Source organism: Passer montanus, unplaced genomic scaffold (genome assembly GCF_014805655.1).
Source record: "Passer montanus isolate IOZ18808 unplaced genomic scaffold, ASM1480565v1 scaffold4, whole genome shotgun sequence".
Classification (NCBI taxonomy): Eukaryota; Metazoa; Chordata; class Aves; order Passeriformes; family Passeridae; genus Passer; species Passer montanus.
This window is the reverse complement of record NW_024368818.1, coordinates 13928959-13947746: the sequence shown is the minus strand read 5'-3', so window position 1 is coordinate 13947746 and position 18788 is coordinate 13928959. Positions and strand designations below refer to the sequence as shown.

Sequence of the window (18788 nt, the reverse complement as noted above, 5' to 3'; positions counted from 1 at the left end):
GAGTCGCACAAGTGATTCGATGTAAGGAAGGGTTGGAGAGAGGGGGAAGGTGATGATAATGATTCCTGACAGAGCCAAGAAAGAAAGAGTTACAACCCAAGAGTAAGACTTGCAAAGATTTCTGATTGGCCTGTGTAAAATACACTACAGAAATGTGACCCTTTTTTAATGAGAAATGTCATTCATTTGTTGCTCACATTTTCTATTAAAGGGATTGAAAAACCTTCCTCCTCAAAATTACGAGAGTAACACTGACAGCCTTCCTTGCTACCTTCCCATTTTTAGGAAAAAAAATTACTTTTAGAGGTCGCTTGTAAACCTGGAGGCATCACCTAGTTTAATTTGTAATGCTAAATGTCAAAGGAGCAAAGTTTGCAAGAATCTCTCAACATTTTTTGTGTATTTTAAATCTGTAAGTCTTAAATAAGGACTTAACAACACAACTTCAGATCAACCTTCCAAAACGTTAATCTATTGCAGACAAAGATAATTAGTAAGTTCAGAAGGAAAGATTCAAACAAGAAGATTTTTTATTATGAAACTGTAGATGTATTCCAGGCTTTTCTTACAATAGACCCAAAAGAGATGTATTAATTTATCTGCTGATGAGACTACGAAATAAATGAAACTAACAGGCTTTTCATGTCTCTTTCTTGCTCTCCATCCAGCTTTGGAGGAGAGGATCCTCCCTGTCCATGGAAATCATTCACAGAGGCCAAAGATCATATTGATCAGAAGATGATCATAAAGAACAGAAGAATCTGATTAATAAGCAAATTAATGAATGAAAATTAGCTAAAGATAATGAATGTAGCTGGCCAGAACTACCTTCTATGTGTGAAAAAAAGAAAGACTTTCTGGGATCGTACATCAGGAAAAATCTCAAGGAGCAGGATTCAAATTTTTTTTCTGTTTTGAAATAATACCTGTGAATGTAGGACACTGAGTTGAGTGGCATGTTTAGAATATTATAAGTTACAAGATGCCATAGTAAAATGAAAAATATTTACAACATAAATAAATAAATAAATAAATAATCTCTCTTTTGCTTATTTAGTCGATGCCTTTTTGTTTAGCATTATTGTGTAGGGTTTTTAAAAGGTGGTTTAAAAAAATGCAAGGGATAACATGTGCCATAGTCCTTAGAAAGTGCCCTGAACATCATGCATTGTCACATTTCAAAGAAGTGTCTTGATCAGCTAGTATTCTTTTATTCCATCATAAATACCATCATTTCTATTGTAATAAAACTTTTGATGTTATTTACCTGGAGAGTCTATTCATCATCCTTACCAGATTATTCAACTAGAAGATAGGATCATAAGATTCATCCAAGTTTAATGTTCTTTCACTGAAGTCCAAAATTATATTTCTGTAAATATGCTATGAATGAGGTCTCAGGTTTTAACAATGGTCCACCTACCATATCTACTTTAATAATGGCAGAAGTAGGCACAGGTTGTACTAATATATAATTTTGGTTTTTTCCTTCTTCACATTCAGCTCTTCTCTCATTTACTTCTTGTCTTGCCCACAGAATCTATGTCCCACTCCAGCCCTTGTGTCCCTATTCCCTTCTTTCCAGTGCACAATACAAAGTTCCTCTGTAAGATTAACGTGCCACATGCTACCATCTGCTTCAAAGAGTGTCCTCAGAAAGAGGAAAAGTACATATTTTCACTCTGTGAAGAATCAGACTCTGATATAAGCATGACTATTCCCACACTGAATATAAAAAACATCCCATCTCAATAGGGAGAGGTGTAAAAGTTATCCATTGCAAAAACTAGATCAGTCATGAAAAGTATTCAAGATATAAAATCTTATGCTATTGTTAGTGGCATTATTTTTGACCATGATGTTATTCATACATGTTTGTGAAGGGGAGGCTGCACACCTAACCAGGCCAAAGGCATCAGCTGGTACAGAATACCCTCACTACATGATGTCATGTCAAGTGATTTATACACTGTTTTGAACACTGTTCTAGATTTAGAAACTTTTGAGCAAGTTTTAGATTACATGTTACTGTATTCATGCATCCCCATACAAAAAAAGCTTCAGCTATTTACCAGCTCACTATCATGATGGAAACATGGTTACAACAATCTGCATGCAAATTCTAACTTTTTTTTTTTTTAATACTGCAGAATAAGTTCTTTGCATATCTGTAGGAGGAAAGACATCTCGACATTATATCGTTAGACCAGCATCTCCTCAGAAGGGGCTTTGAATAGTATAAAGCCTGCCAGAGAAATATAGTGTGTGGGAAGGGCAATCTGCTCTCTATTGGTTGTAATAAAGCCAGCAGCATCTGCCACTGTTCAGCAACGTCACCACCACTACTCAATCTCTTAACATTTTTCATTCTCACTTTGTATTCTGAGCCTGCCTTTCAGCATCTGTCTATTTGAACAGAGGCAATGTGGTGAGGTCCTAAAACTCATCACAGAACTTAATTCCATAAAACTCTTTAAATGGTGGTGTCATTAGGCAAGACCTGATGAAACTTGCTCTTAAGACAGTATCAAATTCTAGTCACTTCTAGCAAGATGAACTCAATTCTATCAGTACAAGGAATAATGAAATCAAGTGCACTTTTCCATAGCATTTCCCTTTAATCACATACTCTTCTGAACTCTGGATAAAAGGCTTAAGCTCTGTGTCAAATAAATAAAAAGAGGAAAGCAATTTAGCACACAGTTCTGATTTTCTGGGCACCTGATGGAGCATAAATATGTGAGGGAATTAAAGGAAACTTCCCTTGCTCTCTCCCAAAACCAATGCCCATAGGCAGAGGAAGAAGTGGTGCAATACTGCATTGTGTACTGTAAAAAGGATAAAAAGATATCTATTTTGAGGAGCTGGAACAACTTGCATTCAAATATTAACCAGAATTGCATGTTTTCTAGTACCTGTGCCTCTCTGGCTCAGACATTAAGCAGGAACACATTCTGACTCAGCTACAGTTTCAAATGATGATTTAGCTCTCATCTGCACTAAGACCATATGCTTTCTCACTACCCATTGATTCTAAAATAGTCATAATTATTATTCTACATATTAGTGGATAAACAAAAATAAATAAATCTCAACTAAATTAAATTGAGTTCAGAAACTCTAGATCAAGCACTTTTACCAATGAGTGGTCCTAGAGTACACAACATCCTGTGTTTTAAAATATGTTTTCAGCTGTTGACCACATGATGCTACTTCAAATGCTACTTTAGACCCAGAGAAAACGTAAAATTATTATTAAGTAAAGTCTATACTGTTGACAGCTGACTGACAAAAATCCAACATCAAACTATCATCATCCATCAATTAGACCACACCAGAGTATTTCAAAGGCATTTTTATATGGTGAAAAGCAACCTCTTACCTTCAGTGTGTACAGCAGAAACATAGGTCCAGTTATAGCGTTTGACAATGTCCACCATCGCCTTTGCTTGCTGTGCGTCAGATGGCACCACTCTCATAAAATACTTGAACAGAGTTTTGTCACTTAGGTCCATGCTTGTGGCAGAATAAGCAATCTGAGGTATATTGAAAAGCTGCAACAAGTTCTGGACCTGGATAGCAACGGAGCTGGAGCCAGGCCCAATGACACCAACAATGGGTTTCTTGGAGCGGAAAGACGATGATGATCCATCCACACATCGCACCATCCCTTCCTCTTCTTCAGAAGAGATGAGAGAGTCCCTTATAAATTCAATGCTCTGCTCCAGAGCCACAGCAGAATGCCAGCAGGAGTCCCTTATTTCACATCCTAATGTTATATTTGGCAACAGTGTGGGGTCCAAATTAATTCTGTCAAGGGTATGTAGCATTGCCTCCACTCTCTGAATACCATACTGCTCTCTTACCTCTCCACATTTCCTCTCATGAACTTTGTCAACAGTTGGTTGGTGATGGACAGAGAATAGAGCTCCAATGATAATATCACCAGGCATGTGTGCAACCACTCTTCTCTCATTTGCCTGTGCTGAAACCAAAAGCCCAAAGTTGCCACAGACATCTTCCTTCAACAGCAGGATTGCAAGGAACAGCAAAAGGACCATTTTAGGAAATTTTAGGCTGGTAGAGACAACATGATGGAAAAAAGTTGGAGAGCTGATGAAAAGCAGTTATCAAATCTTCTGGATAGAAGGAGCACTATACTGATGGTTAACCAGGAGTTGGCATCTGTCCTCTAAGGAGTCACCATCATCTCCAAGTGGACAGCCATGCAGAGCTGCACACAAGGTCATAATCCTCATACCCTTCAAAAATTAATAAATAAGAGAAAGATCTTTAAAATTATTTATAAAGTCAGCAAAATATGTCTTATATATTAAGATACAATGTCTTGCAATCTCTTCTAAAATTGCACCTATTTCTACAGCAATCAATACCTGCAATACATTGTCTACTGCATATGCTTGCTTTCATCGTTTTCAAGCTAGAAAACTTTATCTCACTTGAGTGCTTTACAATCTTAGGCTTCTACTTCTGCTGGTTTAAATCATCTTCTTTTTGAACATCATGTTTAAAAATTCTTTGGGGAAATGTTTTCAAACACACAAAAGACTGGCAAGTATTTAGTTTTACAGAAGAAAGGTGTGTTGCCATTTCTAACACATGGCTTCAAAAACAACTCCCTTTCATTTCAGACACTTTCTATGTCTCTAATATGCATATGCCACATTAATGTAACCTTGGCTGCACTCTATTATCCATTCCAGCACTAGGAAAGTGCTGTTGACACCCAAAGCTGTTATTCTAAGGAACGTAGAATGTATAAATCTGGTTTTATTTTGCAAGATACAACATGAAATAAATTGGCTTTTAAGTAAGAGTAAGAAAACTGTTTTTGTTATTAATATTTATATTTGTTTTAAGCAAAAAAACAATAATTCTAAAACAGCAAAGAAATGGAATTATTTTCACCTTTTTACATCCTTACTTCAAAAATCATCAAAAAGCAATTTGAAAAATCCTTATACTGTACACAACCCTACAGACTCCACTGGTACCAAGAAGTCAACACAAAGATGATACAGATGCACTAATCCCCAAAATATTTTATCAGCTAGATTTACCTATAGACTGAAATGCAATCTGCACTCATTTTCACTGTTGAACAAGGATAAATAAATAAATAAATAAATAAATCAGCTAACACTTCATATCTTGGGTTGTGGTTAACCTGTGGAACTAGAAAATATATTTGAAAATGTTCTGCACCTGGCAGCGGATTTGTAGCAGAAGGTTTCCAGTTTTAAATATAGTGCTTAAACAGTTGTTTGCCACGTCTTGATCCCTGAGCACATTAAATACCATCTCACCTGTCAGTGAACACACTGGTAAACAGAAAGGTAAGTGCACTTTTAAATCTAAGATGCTGAGCTACATAGGGAACCAGTATGTCCAATTTCATTTTTAACAAAACAACTGCAAAATTCTGGGGAAGACCTCAGTCTCAGTTTTATTGACATAAATCTTTTGACGCAATAAAAAAAAATTTAGAATTTCATACATTTCAGACACCACCAATAAGTTTCAGACAAGTGTAAAACACTTCAAGAAGGTTTGGGTTTTTTATTCTGTGAAGAGTTGGCTTATCAATACTGCAACCCTTTGCCCCTAAGGAATAACAGCAATTCAGTTCAGGTTAATTAGTCTCTAATTACAGACTATCACTATTGCTTATATCTTGCAATTATTTATTCCATCACTCTGAAGTTGGTACCATATAATTTGACCAGTCAAAAGAATGAGCTACAAGGGATATCCTTGTGCAAGATCAGAGGTCTTAAAACCCTATACCTTTAATTAATTGAATGTGTGATGACTTAAAAAAAAATTAATTATTTATAAACTTACTAACATTTGAACTGAAATAGTATTCTGTTACTTAACACCATGGATACTTATTTTTCGAAACTTCTCAAAGTAAGGCTACATATCCAGAACACGAGTATATATAGACAAGTGCCAGCTCTGCTGCAGACTGTAACTGGATATACAATTAGATGCCTTTTTATAACCTACCTGCGTTTGAATCTGCAGATATGCAAACAGAGAGAGTTCAGGGGCTTGGAGTGAACTTGTGGTACAAAAAGAAATCCAATCCACCATTTTAATTCTGCTACACATATTCACCAAATTTTTTGGTCTTGTGTCTATGGATTAAAAATTTCTATACAGAATATATGAGAAAGAGAGGGAAGGAAGGCCATTTTTACCTCCTTCCCTCCAAAGAACAGCTGTTTGCTCTTCTCTGCTTATAGTTGTGTCTATCAATATAAAATGACAGGGTAAAGAGAGAGACAAAGCTGAAGGTCTCCTTCATATTTCTGGTTCCACAATACTAGGATATGTCATAGCTGGGGAATTCCTATTTCTGAAAGCAATAAAATCTTTCCCCTCCATGGCATCCAAGGGGAAAGAAGGGGCCAGATGCGGGCTGCAGCTGCTCCACAATTAATGAATTGTCTTCTCTTTATTAAAGCTAAGATCAATTTACTTGGGACTTAAAATGTTCCTAATTACACTGAGAACACTGTTTCTGTTTTATAGTATTGGGCTTAGGATTCACATCCAAAGCACCTGAGGTCAATATTTTCACAATGTAATGAAACAACTTGAAATTTATATTGACAAATATTTCAATGTATTTGTGTTTTATAATAGAGATCTGGTTCCCTAGTCTTGCACTCATAAACTTAAGAACAGAATGGTTGAGGTGAAAAGGCACTTCAGGAAGTTATGTAGTCCATTCCCTCTACTTACTGTAAGTTCAGTTAAAACAAATTTCTTAGCTTCATGTCCTGTCAGGTTCTTAATATCTCTGAGGATGGAGACACAACAACTCTTTTGGTCAACCTGTTTGACCACAGTCACCGTAAAAAAATATTATTTTTATGTATATTTAAATAGAATTTCCGGTATTTCAATTTGTGTTTATTGCCTGTCATCCTTCTCATGGGCACAGCTGGCCATGCCATCCTGAGAATAATCAGGTAACAAATCCTATTTCAGGCAAAACAGTTGAGCAGAGAAATGGTACACTAAGAGCGCTAATTACATTTCCTGGAGAAAGTCTTCCTGAAGAGAAGATGGCCAAGGGAACTATTCAAATATACAGTTTCACTGTGCTTCTCTCCCAGAAGAATCACACACAAGTCCCTCCACATTTTGATTACTATTCTTTCTTACTACAGGCAGCTTATTATTACAAGCAGGATGAGTACTAAAACAAAATTAAGTAAAATTTCATAAGCTTAAATATAACTCTTTTTTAATTTGTTAGAGATAATCCTAAAGGGAATTTGACATGCTATAGTGCTCAGATAGAGAAGAGAGGTATCAGCAGTTTCAAAGACAGGGAACTCCTGAGTGCATGCACAAAATAATGGGAATTGTTTCCCAGTTAATAATTTATATGTTTTGTTTTCATTGATGGGCAACATGCACAGCACTTTCAGTCACATTTATTTTTCACACTCTTCTATTTCTTCATCATCAATAGACTTATCCCAAATTGACAGAAACATAAGCCAAATGGGATGAGGTACTTATTTACTGGTGCGTCAAGGTTTCTTGCTTATTTCTGTTATGGATCTAACTATAAACTTATCCTGAAGTCACAGGCTTTAACAACAGAGGACACTTTGGTCTCAGTCTTTGGTACACTAACCTGAGTCTTGGAGCAACACCAGAAGAAGTAGGACAGAAAAATAACACTGCCTATCTGTCCTTCGTTCATTCTCACCCTAGACAAAGTTTACATACTGCCCAGATGACTGAAGACACAGATCTGATGAAGCACTCAACATGTTCCTGTGACCTCTGTTCTTCCTGGCAATATAAACTTCATGCCAGACTCTGTCAGAAGAAATTCTCAGCTGTTCCCTTAGGGCAGAGTGCCAGCTACTTCATGTTGAGGTTTAACCGAGTAGAAAATGAGCATCTGTAATATTCCATGAAACATCATGCAAATCTCTCATTATTAAAAATATATAAATCTTTCAAAATCATACCAATCTCAAATGCATATCCATCTGTACTTGCAGTCTGTAGAGACCAAAAGAAACAAAAAGCACAAATATCTAAGGGCATTAATTAAACAACACTTGCAGTCTGTAGAGACCAAAAGAAACAAAAAGCACTCTAATATCTAAGGGCATTAATTAAACAAGTTGATCAAAAATCAGACTGTGAGCTGATTTTCCATTATATTTGTGGCTGACAGTTTTTGCAAGGGATGCATCTGACTGTCGTTAAGGGCTTCTGCTCCCGCAGGTGTAAGGCTGTTGAAAGCTGCAGGGTGACCCCCTTTCCTCCGGGGCTTACATTGCTATAGCAGCGCCCACTAGCGAGCCCGCAGCGAGGCACCGGCGCTGCGCAGGCTGAGCCCTCTCGGACCACGGCCTCTAGCAGGCAAAACATCGACTCGGCCCAGGGAAATGGTTTTATTTGTTCTCATCTCTATCATGGGAGGGAAAAAATATAAATAAAAGGGAGAAGGAGCAACGTTGCCTTTTGGGTTTCTTGTTTGTTACACTTTCATAAGTTTACAGCAGGCTCGTTCAGATTTTCTGAGTCTCTGGGCAGATTTCAATAATAAAAATAAAACATTGGATTACTTAATCAAAGAACAATGCTGTAATAGAACTCATGGCCTAGTCTAGGAAAGCACTTAAGAAAATGTTCTGTGCTTCTCAAAGAAGAATACTATTGGTCAAATATCTGTAAAGACTTGTCTAAAGTTTAAGGTTCTCCTTAAAGGATTTTTAGGATCAGAAAAATCACAAAAACTAATGTCCTTAAAATCCATTCACTAGTAGTGACAAAATTTACTTCTATGTTATGTTTGTATAACTTTAAGCCATTGTACCTGCTGATTAATGCTTTCCAGGCATTCATTTACAATACCTACCACAATTAATTTAAATTCATAACAAATAAGATAATATGTATTGCTATGGATCAAATAAGTATATCCCAAGGAACTAACCTATGTTTTGTCATCAGAGAAGACAAAACCATAGCAAGCAGCAACTGAATTACTGGTTCAGAGTCAGTCATGTCACTTCTCTCACACTGAAGATCTTACAGTAGCAAAATATGGAACAGCCTTAGAAACAGTTACGTAAAGAGAGCGACCTTTCAGCTCATCTTGATTTGGACCAACGTTAGGAGAAAGTACACTCAGGATGCTAAGCTTTGCTGAGTTCTGCTATGGCATTTCAAACTCCAAGCATTGCGTTCAAGCTGCTCTGGCAATCTACTTCCCAGTGTTCTGGGGAGGCTCATTTTGCAGGACGAGATCCCCCCTACCCATTCCTCAGAGAACATGCACTTTGGTCACACACAACCTGATGCACTCAAATGGTCTTTATTTGAAAATCAAAAAATATCAGCACCCTGTTCTGAGATTTCTACTATGGTTCATTTTTAATGTCCCCAAATAAAACAAAACAAACAAAAAAAAGCACCAAAAAAACCAGCATCAAGCAAACATTTTTCATTTGATTATCAGTTCTTCAAATTCCAGTGGACATTAGATCAAGCCCTTTGACAAAAAAAAAATAAAAAAATAAATAAACCCAGCTTCATACAAAAGGAAAGACTACAAATCAGTTCCACTCAGAAATATGAAAAAGCTAAGCAGCAAAGGAGAATTTTCACCATTTGGTAAGAATGTCCACTGGAAATGACAAACTGAAGTGTTGATCTCATTTCTTCATAGCTAATAACCAGAAAATCCTTTAATTATCATCAAGATCCTTAGCAATTTCTGGAAGTTCTTCCCCATGCTGTGTTTACACACGCTTTCAGGTTGCTGAAACAATTTTGGCTTTCAAATATAGATGCTTAACTTCCCAGGGAAACTTGCAATGATCTCTTTTGCCAAATGTACTACGTATTGCTGCTGTTACCAAAACCCACTTATACCATGTGATGCAGGAACTAATAGCCCAGGTGTGTTTTCATCTATAATCCTAGACATTTTAACAATTGATAAAACTGTATGGGATGGAGGAGGTGATCAAGAAAAGACACTAGCAGTTTCAGAAAACATTTTCCAGAAAGTTGCAACAAGAGTGTTTATGGTGGGATGCCAGTACTACCATTATGCCAGCAACGTCATAACAATGCAGGAAGATAAAATGACAGAAAAGCCATATAGAGATCCAAAAAATACTCTGTGAACATTTGAAAAAATGATCAATGATGTGACCATGTAACATAAATATTAAAATATAGTCAAAGTATTTGAGAATTCGCAAAAGATTAGCATGCGATAGAAATGTTTAGGAATATGGTAATTAAAAAAAAAAAGTCAGAGGGAATTTAAAGAGCCTGGCAGTTAACTGCTCTATACATGTTTTATTTTCAGGACTTAGGGTGGTGTATTTTCAAGATGATCCTCTGCCACTTTTGAGATGATCTCCTACTTTTTCTTCAAGACTAGGAGAAAGAAACGTCCTGGCTCTCCCTGTACCCAGTCACCCCCTCCCCACCACCGGAAATTGCCCCTCAGGGACGAGATGGAATGTGAGTGGGGCTGCCGGGGTGGTGGAGCCCCGGGGAGCGGGACGGCGCTGCCGGCGGGCGGCGGGCAGGGCAGCGGGCAGCGGACGCTGTCCCTGGTGCTGAGCACCGCCCGCCGCCGGCGTTTGCCGCCAGGCAGGTCTGGGGAAGGGGAAGGCAAAAATAAAACGACCTAGAAGTCAACCGGTGGTAGAAATCGCCACGGTGATCACATTTGGCAGGTAGAATCGTATTTTTACAAATAAATGCATAGATCTGGGTCTTAGAGAAAACTACTGAAGGAGGTTAACTCCCAGCATCGCCACCTGCGCTGGCACAACTAAGCGGCTGTGCACACAGACATGAATGTGTGCATCCACACTGGGGCTTAGGTCTCTGTCTCCCTGCTCGGCTAGTGCTATCTCTGTCCCCCCCAACCCATAATGAATCATTTTTGCACGTAGGGGGATTAGCTTTGATTATTAAATAAGTAACAGACGGGACTCGCCGAGCAGAGCCATTTGTCCCAAGGTCACACAGAAAAGTCTGAGCTAAGCCTGGCTGTCTCTGGAAAACAAATACATTCCCGTTTCCGTTATACCTTCCTAGCAAGACAAATGCCCACTTGTGAGCAGAGGGACTATATCACACACATCACCCAGCCCAGGTATGACAGTACCCCCAGTCCCTCCAGCCCCACACAAATCATTGCTCCTAGGGAGGAATCAGTGCCAGCTGCCCTCCAGCACCCTGACCCCGTGATGCCCCTGCAGCCCCTAGAGAGGTATCCCACCAGTTGGCTTGTTGGTGCCCCAGGGGTTGTACTAGTCCTCCATCAACCAGGGCAGGGAGCAAAGGCAAGAAGGGAAGGAGAGGGGGGGACGAGTCCCTCCTTCATCCACAAGGTTTCTGTCCACAATCCAGGGCACATAAATACCCTCTCCCAACCCACAGCGTTACCTTGTCAGTGGCAGCAAGTGCTTCTTCCGACAGTGGTGGCAAAATGGTCCTTTTGGTGGCAATAATTAAGACAGGTAGGGGTAGGCACCTCCTATTTTCAGCCACGGCAGAGACAGCACTCTTCACACAGACCTTCTGGAGCTGAATAATCCTCAAATGCCTCTGCAAAGATCACCAGCAGGTGAGCCCCACTCGGCTAGCATTGTCACTCCTCCAGCTATGGGCACATCCTATTTTCTTCTGATCACAGGCAAATGCTGAGGACCGAGTATCCTACCCCCGCGAATGCATGCACATACACGCCATGCACCACGCTGTTCTCTCAGCATCGCCCAAATCTCATTTGCAAGAGGCGTGAACGGTGCCTGGATTTAAGGGAGGGGGAAGGCATGAGGAGGAGGAATAAACAAACAAACGATGAAACAACAGATGGGTCTTTGCTCTCTGCCACCACAGCCTTGGTCTTCCTAAATATTTGCTGCAGCCTGACCCACCTGCTTAAACACCTCCGCCCTTCCTCACATTTGCAGTCTCTCTGTGTTTATAGTCAGCTAACCCGGCGTTCTGCCCTGTGAGGAAATCTCTCCAGATGCTCGGAAGGTTGTAAAGTCCCCCTACAAACAGACACCTCTCTCCGGCGCTATGCTCTGGCAAGTAAGAAAGCGGTAATCGGTTCAGAACAGCATCGTCCAAAAGCAGGATAAAAAAAAAAAAAAGAAAGAAAGAAAGAAAAAAAAGCTGTTTAAAACGGAACCGCTGGGAAGAGTTTATCCCTGCAGCACCGGCGACCTTTTGCGAGCTGCCCCCCCAAGTTTGCTGTCCGCCCAGGTGGCGGGGCCGGGGTCCCGGGCACTCCGCCGCCGCACCGGGCTGGGGGGCGAGGGGGCTTTTTGTATGGGCGAGCACCGGGCTTCAGCGCAACTTTTTAGTGCCACCAAGTGGCACAGATCCCTCCAGGAAACCAAGCAACATGCCAGCTCGGGCTCTGCCTGCTGCTCTCTGGCAAAGGGAGAGAGGGGGATGCAAGAGCAGCCACCAGCCCTCTACTCAAAAATGCACACACAGAGAAGGAAATATCAAGCAAAAAGGAGGGAAGGAAGGACAGGTTGCCCTCTCCAGCCCTCGTCCCTTCCCTCTCCTGCAGGGTGACAACACTGGGCACGGCAAGACGAGGAGCGATGCCCCCGCCAAGGGCAAACAGAGCTGCCAGCCCCTCGGGCGGGTTGTGCCCCCTCCTTCTGTCCCCCGCGGGCTGCCCCCCGCTCCTCCCCACGGCAGGGATTACCTGCAGCCACCCTTTCCTGCCCGCCTCTCTCCCCTCTGGCATGTCGGGCTCTCTGGACCCAGAGGCTCTGCAGTTCCCTGCCAGCCCTCTGCTTCCTCAGCCAGCATCCCTGGACCGTATCTGCAGACGGACGGACAGGCTTTTTATTTGCCTACATTTTGCCCACAAGCTCTGTACCCTCCGAGCTCTTCCGCTTCCCCGCCCTCCCACAAATCCCACAGCAACACTCTCTCCTGCCGACTACCTGCTGCCCGCAGAGCCCATTTACCTTTCCTCGGTTAACCCTTCCCTTCGGAAGCCAGCCGAAGCTTTACCTTCTCCTCCGGTATCCCTGCACTTTCCCAAGCCCTCTCCTCTCCCTCTCTCCCCCGTTTCACGGCTCAGCCCCACACACCCGGCTCCTGCTTCCATTCACACCCAGGCATCCCGCACGGCACCGCACCGCTCCGTCCCTCCAGCGCGGTGGGCACGACGGCTCTGAGCCAGGGGAGGGGGCTGTGGCTAGGCGTGGGTGGGTGGGAAAGGTCCGAGGTAGCCTGAGCCCTGACAAACTCAACACATCCCTGCACCCCTACTGCAACAAATAGGAGCAACCAAGGAGCCATCACAACACAGTGCCAGACAGAGATCATCCCTTTATTCAAAGCTATTCTTAGCAAATATAACAAATAAATAAAGTGAAATAAATTAATAAATAAATAATAAAGCAAAATGCCATTTAAGTAAGAGCTGATCTGGCATTTAAAAGGCTGCTGACTATTTACCAGGCTGTATTTGCAGGGAAGGATTAGCTCGTGCATCCATTTTCAAGAATTAACAGCCTTTCTCTGCCACTGCTCCACAGCTTGACACTCCCTGCTGGTTCTCCCCTCTTTGGGTTGCTGCTTAAAATATTATCTCTTTTATTTTTTTTAAAGCAGCTGCTGAATGACCCAAATCCCAGCCACTACATGATGTGGCTTCCCCAGTGTGACTGCATTGCCATGTCCAACCTGCACAATGTTCTCCTCGCACCCCTGCCCCTCCAAGTTAACTTTGATAAAGTTGCTAGAGCATAGACAAAAAGTGACTCCATCTGTGCCCCTAATTCCCTGAGATCCTTTTATTGCTGTCCCTCTCCCACCAGATTACCAGCTTGACTGCTTCTTTCATCCCAGATTGTAAAGGACAGCTATCCCACATGTCCTTACCAGGTGTGGAGTATGGCCTCTTTCTCCTTCACATCATCCTTCAGTCCCAGCCAGGGCCTGGTTGGGAGCCCATCAGCTGGCACCTGCTTCACACCTTTACCCAGCTCTCCTGGCTCCTTCAGTCATGGAAGCCCTGGAAAAGGCCAGGTCTTAAGCAGAGGGCACTGTGAGTGTGTGTGACTCTATCTCTTTGTTTCCCCTATACAGTTCCAAGAGCTTCTGTGCTGGTGCATAAAGGAATCAAGGTGGGTTATTACATGACAGGGGACACCCCAATAGTTATCATTTCTGCCACTGCCCTGGTGGGCTGACAGGCAAGGAGCATCTTTCCTCTTCCTTTCTAGATCCATGCTTCTCTCATATACTCATCTTTCTCATTCTTCACATTTCTTTCAGACTCTTTTTTCTCATTAACCATGTGCTACGGAATGGCTAGAAGGTCAGGAGCCTGGAGACAGAGAAGAAGAAGGGACATATATTTGTAGAAAATCACAAGAAGGAGGGGACAGTTGTGTCTGTCGAAAGGAATGGTAAGACCAAAAGCAAAGTGGTATTGCTGTGCACAGAGGTCTGGAAGAAATCAATGTTGGATGAACTGGGGCAGAGGGGAGGTGCTACTGCTTTGCTGGGCTGTCACAGCAGTTGTCTGCTATCCCCTGGGACTGTTGTGTGTGTGATGAGGGAGTTGGAAAGCAGGCACATCTCATTGGCAACAGAGACAGCCAGCTGGCTGGCAGGGAACAGGGTGACCGCAGCAGGAGATAGAAAGGATCCCCACACAAGCAGGACACACAGATCTGTGTAGAAGCAGCCAGAGGGGATGCAAAGCAGCTCCTACACACACATCCCCAGGGATCCCCTGTGAATCACAGCCCAGAGTCAGAGTTCATTGTGCCAGATGTTTGGAGCAGCTGGATCAAAGATTAAAGGAGGCAAGCAGAATGGATGGGGGCGGCCATGGCATTTGCATTCCTAATGCCTCTCATTGACCCTTTAAACGGGGTCCCAATAAATACAGATATATAAAATGTTCTCCTCCTTTGCTCTCTTTCTCCCCTTTCTGACCTCCACCCTTTCCATCATTCTCAACCATTTCACAGAACCCATAAAATTAGCTGCTGTCTTCTCTACTGATGGTGGATTCAGTTTCCCCTACTACCAAATTTCCCCTCCTATTTTGATACTATTTTTAAAGTTAATAAAAAGAAAGCTTGAAAGCTTTGCCTTCCTGTTTGCAACAGCACCAGCAAAAGAGAAATAAACTGGTACCTGAATAAGGAGACATAATGACTACAATTTACAAGCCCACTATTGGTAATAGTCATTACTTCTGTGGCAGTAGCACCTATAAATACTAACACATTGGCAAGGCTGTACATTTGCTGTATCTCTGCACTCTGAGGAACTTGTACATACAGAAAATTGCAGGGGGGAAAAAGAGTATGAGTAAGTCTCTGGTATAATCAGTGTCTCTGAAGAGCATCCTAACCACACTAACATTTTAAGACAGAAAATAAGGAGGCTAAGGGAATACTAATTTGGATTCTCCTCAGTTCCAGAATTAATAAACCTTGTGGGACACAGGCAGAACAATCAAAATGTGGACAAGAAGGTGATGTTGTATTGACCAAATAAAACAGGTGTCTGCTTTCTCACAAAGTAATCTCTAAAACAAAGGGGGGAAAAGGAAAAAAATGGATGTTATATGTTTGTATGTATATTATATTTTTTATATGTCTATATATATACATGGCAGTATTTGCTCCTTTTTGGGTAAGATGGAATACTCCAACATGCTTATAGTTAAAATCAAGAAAATTACTCTTGCCTCCCTAGCAAGTATACTAATGCTAAGTCTGTTATGTAGGAGACAAAAAAGGAGCAAAGTGTGCTAAGCAACGCATATTAAAAGAAAATCTATCTTGCTAGAGTATAATAATACTTTTAGGATCCTTATCCTTAGTTTGTGTTGTTCTTCCACCCTTAAGGAATGCAAGGGCCGGATTTTATATGCCTCTTTTGTAGACATTTATATATAAATTCATATTCTCCGAAGAGTTCTTCTAGTTTCAGTTACCACAGGTTTAAGTTCTTCTCAGTGGAAGTTGCATTGCTGTGTTTTGGATTCAGAATGAGATATTTTGAAGTTTTGCTAAGTCATGTTTATCCTAAGTCAAGGATATTTTTTCTTGTCTCTTGCTCTGCCACTGCATAAAAGAAACTGGGAGAGAACATAGTTGGGACAGGTGACATGAACTGACCAAAGGGATATTCCAAACCATAGAACTGTCATGCCCAGTGGATAAACTGGGGGGAGTTACCCAGAAGGGGAACAAACCTGGGGTCAGCAAAAGGGGTCTGACATCAGTCAGCAAACGGTGAACAATTGAATTGTACATCACTTGAGTTTTCCCAAATTGTTATCATTATTATCATAATTTACAATCATCACCATATCTTTACTTGATTTTTGATTATTAAACTGTTCCTGTCTCCACCCTCAAGTATTATTTTGACTCTCCTCCCCATTCCACCAGATTTGGGCTAGGGAACAGGGGGGGTTGAGTGACCAGCTGTGTGCTGTTTAATTTCCAGCTGGGCTTAAACCACTACAGAGTGGGTACAGGAATATTTTCTTTTTTTAGGGTACAGTTCATGTGATCGACCTTAAACATTTTGTTTAGGATGACAAAGAGGGTGGCATTAAGATGCACCCACTTCTCAGAGATTCCAAAGTGAACTTATTCCTCGGAGGGATATCCATAGCTTGAAAGCACCAGTGCACTTTCAAGGAATCTGACTATTTTTTCATTCTTGGTTTTTCACTCTTGGTGCATATGTGTAAAAGAGACAGTGAAATACCCAATACTTTGAAGACTGCTCTAGTTCTGTGCAAGGAAGTGACCCAGCTCTTAGAAGCTGGCAAAAATTAGAAACTCTGAACTGAACCTAGGCCTGAAATTCCTTCAATGTTATTCAGGCCCCGAGTAAAGATTCTTACTTTAGATTTAGATTTATAATCTAAAATTAGAAATGCCTATAAGATCTTGTTTGGCCTCACCCTTATGCTCATCATTGGAAAACAGGACATGAGAGAGGAAGACAGAATACAGAGCTCTGAGAAAGATGCTTGCAAGAAGAGTGTAAAAAGGGAACAAGAATTTATCTATGGAGATTTATGTGAGTAACAGGGTGCCTCAGGTGTTGCTAAGAGATTGTAGCAAACAGATGTCCTCAGATTTACCCATAAGAAATTATTTCAAGGAAACAAAACCAGTTTTCAGGGCATCTGAGTAAAAAACTAGAACCAAATGATTGAATTTACCCTAGGAAAATGTTATATGTGTCCTCCCTGTAACTCCTTCTTTGCACTTTCTAGAGAATTAATTTAATGTCTAAAGTAGCCGTACTTGCCAAAAGGAGTAAGTGGAACTTTTGCAGAATTGCAACTCTGGTTCACATTCGTAGGAGTATTTAGGGGCAGTAACTTCAACTGTGAGTGTTTGGTTTATATTTATCTTTATGACTAAAGATATTATCCCTATTATTCAAGTTCAATTTCCTGTTGGTTCAAATGTTATAAGCATTTTTAACTTTTTAAAATCAATAAAAAGACATTACATTTACCTGATTTCTTCTTGCTTTCTTTGTTATTTCCACTTTCTTGAGGTATTTGTGCATTTTGTGTCTACCTATTGTATCCTATGCTGTTCCAATCACTATTTTTCACCAAAGAATTGTAGCTCAATCAAGAGACTCAAAACTGGTGTGTGAGGATCTTAATTAAGTGCAATCAGCATGCACACATTAACAGGAGAGCTTAGGGTGCAGTCAGGCCTCCCTATTAATATTGAGTGAAATACACATGACTCCAAAACAAAAATAAAAAAGTAAAGTTTGGTAGCACTAAGGTTCTCAGGAAACTTCACACCCTACAAAGATACTTTTGTCTGTGCTGAAAAAAAGTGGTTTAGCATTCTCATATCATTCAAAATCTGATGCTGCTGCTCCTGTTTCTACTCAGTGAGTTCCAATCTGAGTGGAGGAGTGCTTCTAATGAAGGCTGACAGAATGAAACCTCCAATTATGCTGCAGTATGATACACTATCTTCTTTCTGCAGTGAGAGTAGAATATTGAATGAGTGAAACTCAACCAATTTTGAACTCATGTTTTGAACTCGTGCCTGATAACGCCAGTTGAGCGTCTTCAGTTGAACCGTGGGGAGGCAATGGCAGTGGGGTCATTGTGTTGTGAAGTCCCAAAACCCAGACAAAATGGGATCCGACTTGTGTCAGTGATATTGATTCATGTGAATGCCAGGCAGAGAAGTTCCTGGCTCTGAAATGGATTCTCCCCTGAGAACTCTACTCATTCCAGGATCCAGAACATGTACTTATGAGAAAGAATGATATTGGAGGTAAACATTCTTACATATTGATTTTATTTGCAGAATCATAGGTGTGGTGCAGGTGTTGGGAGGGGTCTTAAAAATAAAAATCATCTCACTCCATCTTCCCTGCCATAAGCAGGGACACCTTCCATGAGACCCATCTAACTTGGTCTTCAGCACTTCCAGGGATGGAGCATTCTCATCTTCCCTGGGCAGCCTATGCCTGTGTCTCACCACCCTCACAGCCAAGAATTTCTTTCATGTATCTAAACCTTCCCTTTGTCAGTTTAAAACCATTCCCCTTTGTCCTGCCAGTGCAGGACTCCAAGCCCCCCATCCCCCTCCTTACTTGTTGCTTTATTTTAGTTACTGAAAGTTGCTACGAGGTTTCCCTGGAGCCTTCTCTTCTCCAGGCGGAAAAACCTCAATTCTTTTAAACTG

At 41.1% G+C, this 18788-nt stretch overlaps 1 protein-coding gene across 7 annotated transcripts in view; it reads right to left on the bottom strand.

The window, feature by feature from the left end:
- GRM5 (glutamate metabotropic receptor 5) overlaps positions 1-13205 on the bottom strand; it is a 243820-nt gene extending 230615 nt beyond the window's left edge. The window contains exons 1-5 of one of the 7 annotated variants that reach the window (XM_039718435.1): positions 13161-13205; positions 12767-12886; positions 11976-12128; positions 11482-11846; positions 3383-4262 (exon numbers count right to left, since the gene is read on the bottom strand). In XM_039718435.1, coding sequence (XP_039574369.1) covers positions 3383-4061 — 679 coding nt within the window. In that variant the 5' untranslated portion in view covers positions 4062-4262; positions 11482-11846; positions 11976-12128; positions 12767-12886; positions 13161-13205. The other 6 variants (XM_039718438.1, XM_039718437.1, XM_039718440.1 and 3 more) reach the window with 6 other exon arrangements.
- Positions 13206-18788: the final 5583 nt, after the last annotated feature.